General features: G+C 39.4%; 1 protein-coding gene across 1 annotated transcript; it reads right to left on the bottom strand.

Annotated features, from left to right (window-relative positions):
- Positions 1–210: 210 nt before the first annotated feature.
- On the bottom strand, positions 211–1,164 carry LOC129658727 (olfactory receptor-like protein OLF3). The gene has a single exon (XM_055589573.1). It carries the CDS (start codon positions 1,162–1,164, stop codon positions 211–213), a length of 954 nt encoding a protein of 317 aa, XP_055445548.1.
- Between the last annotated feature and the right edge of the window lie 10,589 nt (positions 1,165–11,753).

The following is an 11,753-nucleotide window of genomic DNA, read 5'->3' as shown; positions in this document are numbered from 1 at the left end:
TACTGTCTCTGAACATCCTGCTGTGACATAAAAACACCCCCACATCCCACACCCAACCCAGTCACTCAGCCTCCTACCCAACATCACAAGCACATGTTTTGTCATCTCCTTCCCGGTTGCCAAGGCAATGCAGTTATAAGGCTTCATATCTAAGATGGGTAAGAGAACACACAGGCAAAGCTCCTTACTCTAAGTGATGCTCATGATTCATCAAGTTGCCAGTTTCGATGTAAATCCAAATAATTGTCCTAGTAGTTTCTGCCAAGCTCTCTTCACCTCCTTATTCCTTAGACTGTAAATCATGGGGTTCAGCATGGGTGTCAAAATGGCATAGAAGAGAGAGATCAGCTTCTCCTGAAGCACAGAAGGGCTGGGATTGGGCTGGATGTAAGTGAAAATGGCCATGCCATAGCACAGGATGACCACTGAGAGGTGAGAGGCGCAGGTGTGGAAGGCTTTCCTTCTCCCCTCTGTGGACTGGATCTTCAGGATGGTGGAGACGATCCTGATGTAGGACAGGAGGACCAGGCAGAAAGGCGTCATCAGCAACACAATGCTAGAAACCATGATGGCCACCTCGTTGGAGGAGGTGTCCACACAGGCCAGCCTGACCACAGCTAGGATTTCACAGGATATGTGATCAATATACTTGTTCATGCACATGGGCAACTGAAAGGTGATGGCAGTATGTATGAGAGAGTTGACAGAGCCACTGACCCAGGATGTGATGGCCAGCCTAGCACAGAGCCCTCCGTACATGATGACCGAGTATCTCAGGGGGTCGCACACAGCCACATAGCGGTCATAGGCCATCACGGCCAGGAGAACAAACTCAATCCCACCCAGGCCCAGGGAGAAGAATAACTGGGCTGCACAGCTCAAGTAGGGGATCCCTTTATGTTCTGCAAGAAAATGCACCAGCATCTGAGGAACGATGCTTGTGGCATAGGAGACATCAACAAGGGAGAGGTTGGTGAGAAAGCAATACATGGGAGTGTGGAGTCGGCTGTCCAGTCTGATCAGAAGAACAATGAGGACATTACCTAGCACTGTCACCAGGTACATAACCAAGAACAGGACAAAGAGAGCAACTTGAGCGTCCCAGTCACTGGACAGGCCGAGGAGAATGATTTCTCTCACCCAAGTCTGGTTATCTGCTCCCATTAAAAGATGTGAGGTTATTAATCTGCAGAGACTCAGAAATAATAGAAGCTGTTGAATCAAAGAACCGTTTTTGTTGTTCAGTTGCTAAGTCATGTCTGATTTTTTGCAACCCCATGGACTGCAACACACCAGGCTTCCCTGCCTTCACTACCTCCTGGAGCTGCTCAAATTGATGTCCATTGATTTGATGATGCTATCTAACCATATCATCCCTCAGATGCACCCTTCTCCTTTTGCCTTCAATATTCAATCAAAGAATCATAAAAATAATTTTTTATCAACACATACTGTATGAAATTAACCAGCCTGAGCTGTTTCAGATCATTTATGGGTCAAGATGACAGGCTTTATACTGATACATATTATATCTACTCTGTATCAGAGATAGCCCAGTGCTTTTATAAGAACATGATGTGGTCTCTAGGAGATTCAGTTAAAGTCTGAAGATAACAACAGAACAATTTTAAGAACTCCATGTCTTAACCAGCTTACAACAGATTCTAGGATATGGAAAGGATGGTAGGTGACAATGATGGATAAAATTATAAACAATGAAGAAAAACTTGGTTGGAATTTTTTTTTTAAAGCCTGCATTAGACATGTCAGCTAGACCCATCATGATGAACTGGATAAATCTACTATAAAAGGAAATATTGGGAATAGAGAGAAACGTACAGAAAGGTCTGGAATCAGTGAACCTAGGTTTGAAACTTAATTTTATTTAGCAGCAATGTGATCTTGGTTTACTGACAAACTTCTATTTATGAAACAGACTTATGCAACTCACAATACATTTAAGCTCAAATGAAGGAAATTTCTGAGAAAGCACTTGTGAATTTTTACTGGTAGTAGTTCTATAGTAGTATGACCAGTAGTAGTAACATGACCTCCACCTGGGGGTAAATAAAGTAACAGATGTGACTTTCCTCAGATCTCCTCTATAGATTCAGACATATATGTTTTAAAGAATAAAACTGTAGGCAACAGTTAATGAATCTTAGGGCTTAGTGGGATATTCTGAGAACTTTTTCTTCCTTTTGGTGTGACTAGACTCTGGTCTCTTAGCCTTTAGTGGAATGAGACAAATAAGAGAATTGTAGTTGGGCCTTGTTTTATTTTTTCTTTTCAAATTCCTATTGTTGATAATCTACCATTTTTATATTGGCTCAAAAGAAAACAAGGAAAGTTATGAACGTTTAGGCTTTCTCAATATAAGAAAGAAAGGAAAGCATATGGCTAAGGACCCTTTCTTACTGTTCAAGGCAGAGAAGGTATGGATTCTTGTAGATACACATTAGAAAAGAGTTTCCATTTTGTTTTCTTTTCTTAGCAGCATTTTTTCAGTAGATCTAATATGTTTTAAGGTCAATTTTGAACAACAGAAATAGTTTTTTACTGTGTCTGAAGCACTGACTCATTCTTACTGTACCTCCATGCCTGTATATTTTTAATTTCCTTTCCTCTCAGTGGACAAAACAAGAGAAAACAGGAGACAAAGGCAGCGAGAGAGATTGAGAGGAAAGGCAGAGCTGCCTGCCTCATATCTGAACCCACATAGATGTCAAACTGGGTTTCTGAGCAGAAACATGAAGAAAAGTGTTCATGCTTCCACTCTTAGAGGACAAAACAAGCAGTTCAATAAATGCCCTTCTTATTCATGATTTAGACACATAGATTTTTACAAACATCTTTCCTGATGTCCTTCTCATAACCTGATCGCCTCTTTAAACAATTCCTTCATTTCTGCTACATCAGGATACTTTCATTACCACCCCTCACTTTGCTTTCCTCAATCATGACCCATCTGAGAAAATACCTACTTCCTGGAAACCAGTGTGGAACAATGACCATAGTTGAGTGTCAGCTTTATTCAGCTCTTTCTCCTATATATGTTGGTCTGTGTTCTCCTCTCAATATTTGCTACAACTCCAGCTACTTAAACATTTCTGCCAGGTACCTTATGCTCCTTTGTTGTTGTGTAGTCACTAAATCATCTCTGACTTTTTTGGAGCCCCATGAACTGTAGCCTGCAAGGCTCCTCTGTCCATGAGATTTCCCAGGCAAGAATACTGGAGTGGGTTGCCATTTCCTCCTCCATGGGATATTCCTGATCCAGGGATAAACCTGCATCTCCTGCATCAGCAACAGATTCTTTACCACTGAGCCACTAGGGAAACCCCAATGCTCCTTTAATAGACAATAAAACCAGAGAAAGGATGTCAACAAGATGGCAGAATAAGAGACTCCTAGCTTTCTATCTTCCCATGGATACATTAAATAAACATCTACACACAGATCAAGTCCCTCCGACAGAAATTCAGAAATTAGTTGAGAGGTTCCTATATATTGAATGATTGAGAAAACATCCACATCAAAACAAGTAGAAGAATCTGAGACATGTTCATGCCCATGAACGCCACCACTGACACATTGCCTTACAAATGGGAGGAATCCCACAACTCCCAGCATTCCCTGGATCACACATTAGGAACACCAACTTTGATGGCTGCCACCTTAGGGACAGGCTCCCATATCACCTGACTCTGAGATCTGGGGCCTCAGCACTCAACAGTACCACATATGCTTAGTTGCTCAGTTGTGTCTGACTCTGCAATCCCATGAACTGTAGCCCTCCAGGCTCCTCTGTCCATGGGATTTCCCAGGTAAGAATACTGGAGTGGGTTTCCATGCCCTCCTCTAGGGGATCTTGCTGACCCAGGGATCGAACCCATGTCTCCCACATTGCGGGAAAATTCTTTTACTCTCTGAGCTACCAGGGAAGCCCTCCATGGAAAGGACTAACTGTGTATTTTCCCAGTTGCTGTCTTAAGGTCAAGGTTCTAATTACCCTGCATCTGTGATCCTGTAGGGCAGGTAATTAGTAGTCCTCAGAAAGACTGAAGAAATGAGCACTTTCTGTGCCTTGCCTCTACAGAACACTTCCAAATTCATTTTATCAGGCTAGCATGATACTGATACCAAAGTCAAACAATGATACCATGAGGTAAGACCAACATCTTCAAAGAACATAGATGCAAAAATTCTTAATAAACAGCAAACAAACAAAATTCAAAAATACATGAAAAGGATTATATACAACAATCAAGTGGGATTTATCTATGGAACACAAGGATAGTTCAACATATCCAAATCAATCAAGATGACACATCACACCGGTAGAATGAAAAATGCAGAGAAAGCACCTGGCAAAGTTTAATAGTCGTTCATGATAAAACTCTCAACAAAACAGATATAAAAGGAAATTTGCTGAACACAATAAAGGCCATCTTTAAAAAGCCCACAGCTAATGTCATAAACAATGTGAAAAAACTGAAAGTTTTTTCTCTAAGATTCAGAACAAGGCAAGGATGTCCATTCTCATCTCTATTTGATACTAGAAATATTAACAGAGCAATCAGATAAGAAAAAGGAATAAAAGGTATCCTAACCAGAAAGAAGTAAAATTATCTCTGTTTGAAAATGACATAATCTTATGCAGAAAACCCTAGACTCTACCAAAACACTGCTATAAGTAAATGAGTTCAGTAAATTGCAGGATGCAAATCAACAAAAATTACTGGCATTGTTGCAACATCACTCCATCTGAAAAGGAAATCAAAGGAAAAAAATCCTACATCAGAAAGAATACTTAGGAATAAATTTAACCAAGAAGAAAAATGATGTGTGTGCTAAAGATTATAAATATTGAAGACAGACATTAAATAAGACATACCTAAATTGAAAGATATCTCATGTTCATGTCTTAGAAGAATTAATATTGTTAAAATGTCAATACCACCCAAAGCAATATGAAGATCCAAGTCAATGCCTACAAAATTGGTAAACTATATACCTAACAAAGCATTGATATCCAAAATATACAAAGAACTCCCACAAATAAACAGAAAGGACAGCAAACAGCGTGGTTTTTTAAAATGGCAGAAGTCGAGTAGAGATTTTTCCACAGAAGACATATTTATGAGGATGAATAAGTCTAGAGATAACATATAAATAGCTGACAGATATATTTAAAGATATTTTAACATCACCAATTATCATGGAAATCAAAATCACAATGAGTTATAACCTCACACCTGTTAGGTCAGCTATTAGCAAAGAAAAAAAAAAAAAAAAAAGTAAGTGTTAGCAATGATGTTTGGAGAAGGCAATGGCACCCCACTCCAGTACTTGTGCCTGAAAAATCCCATGGGTGGAGGAGCCTGATAGGCTGCAGTCCATGGGGTCGCGAAGAGTCAGACACGACTGAGCAACTTCACTTTCACTTTTCACTTTCATGTATTGGATAGGGAAATGGCAACCCACTCCAGTGGTATTGCCTGGACAATCCCAGGGACGGGGGAGCCTGGTGAGCTGCTGTCTATGGGGTAGCACAGAGTTGGACACGACTGAAGCGACTTAGCAGCAGCAGCAGCAATGAAGTTAAGAAAAGGGAACCCTTTCACACCATTGATGGGTATGTAAATTGGTATGGCCAATATGGAAAACAGTATGGAGACTCTTCAAAAATAGAACTATCATAAGATCCAGCAATTCCACTTTTGTACATAGCCAAAGGAAATGAAATCAGTACCTCAGAGTTATCTGTACTCCCAAAATCACTGCACCATCATTCATGATAGATAAGAGATGGAAACAAATTTAGTATTTGTAGAAAGTTAAACAGATTAAAAAATCATGGTATATACACATACAAAAATTGAATATTTTTCAGCCTTAAAAGGAAAAAGATATTGTCATTTGTAATAACATAGGTGAACCTGGAAAACATTATGCTAAGTGAAATAAGCCAGGCACAGAAAGAGAAAAACTTCATGACCTCACTTATACGTGGAATCTCAACATCAAAGACAGAAAGTAGAAAAGTGGTTGGTTACCAAGAGCCGGGAGGTCGAGGAAATGGGTAATGTTGGTCAAATATACAAAGGTGCATAATTTAGGGTGAAAAAGTCTAGAGATCTAAAGTAGATCATAATGACTACAGTTATTAATATGGCATTTAATACTTGGAATTTGCTAAGAAATTCGATTTTAGGTGCTCATCACAAACAAACAAGGAATTATGTGAGAGAACAATGAGAACAATATGTTAATTATCTTGATCATGGTAATCACTTCACTATATGTGTGTGTGTATATAAATAATCATGTTGTATACATAAAATAATACAAATTTTACTTTAAAAATAAAACTAATAAATTTTATGTATATCCTTTGGGTAATATGTTCATATGTTCAAACTTCAATACCTCTCTGTGTTTTGAGTTTCTTGTTTACTCAAAAATAAGCAAGCTCTGCTGCCTGCTCAGAACATTGTAGTGAGCAGTGACACACCTCTGTAGTTCCTCTCCTTAAACATGAGCACCCTGAAGGAAGGACTTGCTCATGCTTGTGTGTTATGAATTGAGGTGGATGTAGGGTGGTTACTGTGGCCATAACTAATAGAATACAGTATGTGATATTACCCAATAGATGTCATTGAAATAGTCGATGAAAATTCATCTCCTGAAAGCACTGCCACTAATGCCTGAGATCTATTACTTTTATGCTTAGCATTTTCTTTTTCATGAAATGGTTAAAGATAAAACTAATTAGGAGTTTCAAAATACAAAGTATCTAATCTTAGTGTGAACTAGCATATCAGCTTACGTGCATGCGTGCTCAGTCACTTCAGCTGTGCGGCCCCATGGAATGTATCCCACCAGGTTTCTCAGTCCATGGAACTCTCCAGGCAAGAACACTGGAGTGGATAGCCATTCCCTTTTCCAGGTCATCTTCCCAACCCAGGGTTTGAACTTGGATCTTCCGCATTGCAGGTGGATTCTTTACCATCTGAGCCACCAGAGAAGCCCATTAAACAACTTTAATTGCATTTAGTTTCTATTGCTACTGTGTGGAACAATACTCCAAAATACTTGATTTTCCTTTGTAAGGAAGGAAGTATCCAGGGCTTGACACGTGGGTACTTTTTCCTTTTCCACATTTATTGTCACATTTTATTAACCTGCCCTGATCATTGTATTACACATTTAAAACTATCTAACAACACTTTTTACTTGTACCCGCTGACAGTTTCATAAATTATCTCGCTCCTTTTCCACTCATTAGAAAGAAGTATTAATTTGAAAAACTTAGCAGGTATATATACTACAGAAGAACTCCTCAGTGTGATACCATCCAGAATTATATTTCAGAATAACAATCCCTTCCATTAATCATGCCAATTCAAAGACTGTGTGGATGGATAAACCTCAAAAATCCAGTCTCCAACAGTGTGAAGGCTTATAGGTGAGCCCGCGACCCTTATAATCTCCACATTACCCATTCACTGTAGAGATGATACCTTCAGCTAAGGGATGGAAAGCCAACACCTTTTTTTCTCTCCTAAAAGTGTTTGTATGTCATCTTTTGTAAGAATCCAAATATAAGTCCTAAATGTAGAAGCAGAGCACATGAAGGGGGGCTCACAACCTAAAGATAGGTTTTCTTTCATGCTGGTCAGAATAAATGAGAATCATAACTTTTGTCGGTTGAGTTGTCAATAGAAATGGCACTTCAATTTAAAGAAAGAGTCATCTGACCTGTAGGTGAATACTTGGTTGTTGTTATATACTAAGTGCATCTATCATGAGCAGAAATATTTGCATCAACCTATTGTTTGGAAACAAAAGATCCCAAGGTCACTTAGATGGATGAAGTTTCAAATATGGTTTAATACCCTGAGAGGGAAACTAGTTTTTCTTCTTCATGGTTTTATTATCTATTTCACATCTAGATTTTTTTGTTGCCTGACTTTTCATGTAAGCTGAGTCCAATTAATAAGACACTGTCCAATATGTGAAAACCTGAAATTCACCTTTGATGATATATGTTACCATGATTTCATTTGTAAATGCTCACTTTCTTTGTATCTTTCATCCCCTATAGGTAAGACTAGGGTATTCTTTTGTAGTATAATTCCCTAAACCTGGAAGCTTTCCACAGTATAATCCCTACAGCTTATTCTGTAGAGTCAAGAGACCTCATTTCTAGTGCCACTTCATAGTCTTCCTGTTTATGAACATAAGCAATCCATTTAATCATTTTACATTTCAAATTCCTCTCACAGAAAGGAAAATCCAAATACTATGAGAAAAAGACACTTTAAAGCTATGTCCAGAGATGTAATATACTCCTCCTATTTGTTCAAGAATATCAATATCTAATAATCATTTACATCTGGGCTTCTTTAATAACTGTTTCCCTGAAAAAAAGATGCAGAATGCATCCATAGGAATTCCAATCTTTAATTATTAATCATCTCCACTGTTCCCCTCTGTTTCATATTTTCTCTTTCTCTCTGCCAGTACTAAAGATTAGAATTGAGAAACTCATACAACAAAAATATAATTAAGCCTCCAACATCTGGAAAGCAGTATTATTTTACCACCTTCGCTATTTTACACAGGGTGAGAAGATTCCAACATTCATGGTTTATATTTTCAACTCAAAGTCTTTGACAAGTCACATCAGTTCTATTTCTACCTCTCCTAAAAAACCTCTGCTTACAACCACCTTCTCTTAGTACCTCTATTAACAAACATTCATTAGTACCAGAAAAAAAATGGTCATGTGTTCTTCAGTTCAGGTTTATGTTGCTTTCTGAAGACTGCTCTTCTTCAAAAAAGTGATGGACCATAGGGATTAATTTTCTTGGTTTCTGGGCTAAGATCACCTGTGACTAGTTTAGTTTGTGAGGGAAATTGATGAGAAGAAGCTCACAGGTGCCCCAGAATTGGCTCAGACACAAACCTAATGAGGTGTGACAGTGGCTGAATTAGAAATGTAGGCAGAGTGCCTTTGGGATCTGTAAGCATTAGAGCGTTAATTGTTGCCTCCACTCCCAACCCTCAAGGGCAGGGCCTTGATGCCACACTTCTTCTCTCTGTGGAAGATGGTACTCCATCCTCCTCAGACTAGAACAAACTACTGAAGCCTTAGGTCATTCTAAGAAGCTGGAGATGGCAGCTTTTTGAGGATAGGATAATCTTGTACAGCCCAATCATGATATTTAGCTCTCAATATATGCCAAAGAATGCTCAAACTACCACACAATTGCACTCATCTCACACGCTAGTAAAGTAATGCTCAAAATTCTCCAAGCCAGGCTTCAGCAATACATGAACCGTGAACTTCCAGATGTTCAAGCTGGTTTTAGAAAGGTAGAGGAAACAGAGATCAAATTGCCAACATCTACAGGATCATCAAAAAAGCAATAGAGTTCCAGATAAACATCTATTTCTGCTTTATTGACTATGCCAAAGCCTTTGACTGTGTGGATCACAATAAACTGTGGACAATTCTGAAAGAGATGGGAATACCAGACCACCTGACTTGCCTCTTGAGAAACCTGTATGCAGGTCAGAAAGCAACACTTAGAACTGGACATGGAACAATAGATTGGTTTCAAATAGGAAAAGGAGTACATCAAGGCTGTAAATTGTCACCCTGCTTATTTAACTTATATGCAGACTACATCATGAGAAACACTGGGCTGGATGAAACAAAGCTGGAATAAGGATTGCCAGGAGAAATATCAATAACCTTAGAGGTTATACATAAAGGTATACGCATGGCATATACACCCTTATGGCAGAAAGCGAAGAACTAAAGAGCCTCTTGATGAAAGTGAAAGAGGAGAGTGAAAAAGTTGGCTTAAAGCTCAACATTCAGAAAACGAAGATCATGGCATCCGGTCCTATCACTTCATGGCAGATAGATGGGGAAACAGTAGAAACGGTGGCTGACTTTATTTTGGGGGGCTCCAAAATCACTGCAGATGGTGACTGCAGCCATGAAATTAAAAGACACTTACTCCTTGGAAATCACTGCAGATGGTGATTGCAGCAATGAAATTAAAAGATGCTTACTCCTTGGAAGGAAAGTTATGACCAACCTAGACAGCATATTAAAAAGCAGAGACATTACTTTGCCAAAAGGTCCGTCTAGCCAAGGCTATAATTTTTCCAATGGTCATGTATGGATGTGAGAGTTGGACCATGAAGTAAGCTGAGAGCCGAAGAATTGATGCATTTGGACTGTGGTGTTGGAGAAGACTCTTGAGAGTCCCTTGGACTGCAAGGAGATCCAACCAGTCTATCCTAAAGGAGATCAGTCCTGGGTGTTCATTGGAAGGACTGATGTTGAAGCTTAAACTCCAATACTTTGGCCATTTGATGCAAAGAGTGGACTCATTGGAAAAGACCCTGATGCTGGGAAAGATTGAGGGCAGGAGGAGAAGGGGACAACAGAGGATGAGATGGTTGGATGGTATCACTGACTCAATGGACATGGGTTTGGGTGGACTCCAGGAGTTGGTGATGGACAGGGAGGCCTGGCGTGCTGCCGTTCATGGGGTTGTAAAGAGTTGGACACGACTGAGCGACTGAACTGAACTGAACTCCTTGGAAGGAAAGTTATGACCAACCTAGATAGCATATTAAAAAGCAGAGACATTACTTTGCCAACAAAGGTCCATCTAGTCAAGGCTATGGTTTTATCAGTGGTCATGTATGGATGTGAGAGTTGGACTATAAAGAAAGCTGAGTGCTGAAGAATTGATGTTTTTGAACTGTAGTGTTGGAGAAGACTCTTAAGAGTCCCTTGGATTGCATGGAGATCAAACCAGTCCATCCTAAAGGAGATCAGTCCTGAGTGTTCATTGGAAGGACTGATGTTGAAGCTGAAACTCCAATACTTTGGGCACCTAATGCAAAGAGCTGACTCATTTGTAAAGATCCTGATGCTGGGAAAGATTGAAGGCAGGAGGAGAAGGGGAAAACAGAGGATGAGATGGTTGGATGGTATCACTGACTCAATGGACATGAGTTTGAGTAAACTCCGGGAGTTGGTGATGGACAGGGAGGCCTGGCATGCTGCAGTCCATGGGGTCTCAAAGAGTCGGACACCACTGAGTGACTGAACTGAACTGAACTGAACTGAACTGAACACCTTTCCTCATGAACAATGACTAGACCTGCATCCAAATTTGGGCAAAATAAAAAAAAGCTATTCCCTTTGGCTCCACGTTGCCTTCATCTCTCCTTCTGAAAATAGAGTTGTGCTTCCCTCCCCTGAGATATGTGCCAAGAATCTAATGGACTCCTGTGAGCAATGCAAGGACAGAGGGACAGCCAAGTGCATATTTTGCATTGGTTTTCAACTTTTAGAAACAGTAATGCCATACAGAGAGATTTAAGACTCAAAATAAGGTCCCAGAAAGGGAGTGAAGAAAACCTTATGATTTATAAGGGAAAAGGGGTAAAGGAAAAAGGTCAATTGAAATCCTCCACACAGAAGTATGAACTTCTATACCTCTTCAAATCTTTAATTTTTATGAAGAGATTCAATGTAATTTTGATAGAATACAGTCACATTAACATTCTCTATTATATTCTGTATGCATTGCACATCTTTTAAGTGAATTATTTATTCATTTATCTCCCAGATAATATTCTTAGCATCATTAACACATCTACTCATTTACCCCTCTGTAACCATGTCAATACTCACTCACTTGCTCATGTGCTCA

This window comes from Bubalus kerabau, chromosome 8 (assembly GCF_029407905.1).
Source record: "Bubalus kerabau isolate K-KA32 ecotype Philippines breed swamp buffalo chromosome 8, PCC_UOA_SB_1v2, whole genome shotgun sequence".
Taxonomy (NCBI): domain Eukaryota; kingdom Metazoa; phylum Chordata; class Mammalia; order Artiodactyla; family Bovidae; genus Bubalus; species Bubalus kerabau.
This window is presented reverse-complemented; position numbering and strand designations above follow the sequence as displayed.

Excerpts from the sequence above, each read along its gene's own strand:
- LOC129658727 (XM_055589573.1), bottom strand. The coding sequence starts at position 1,164 with ATGGGAGCAGATAACCAGACTTGGGTGAGAGAAATCATTCTCCTCGGC.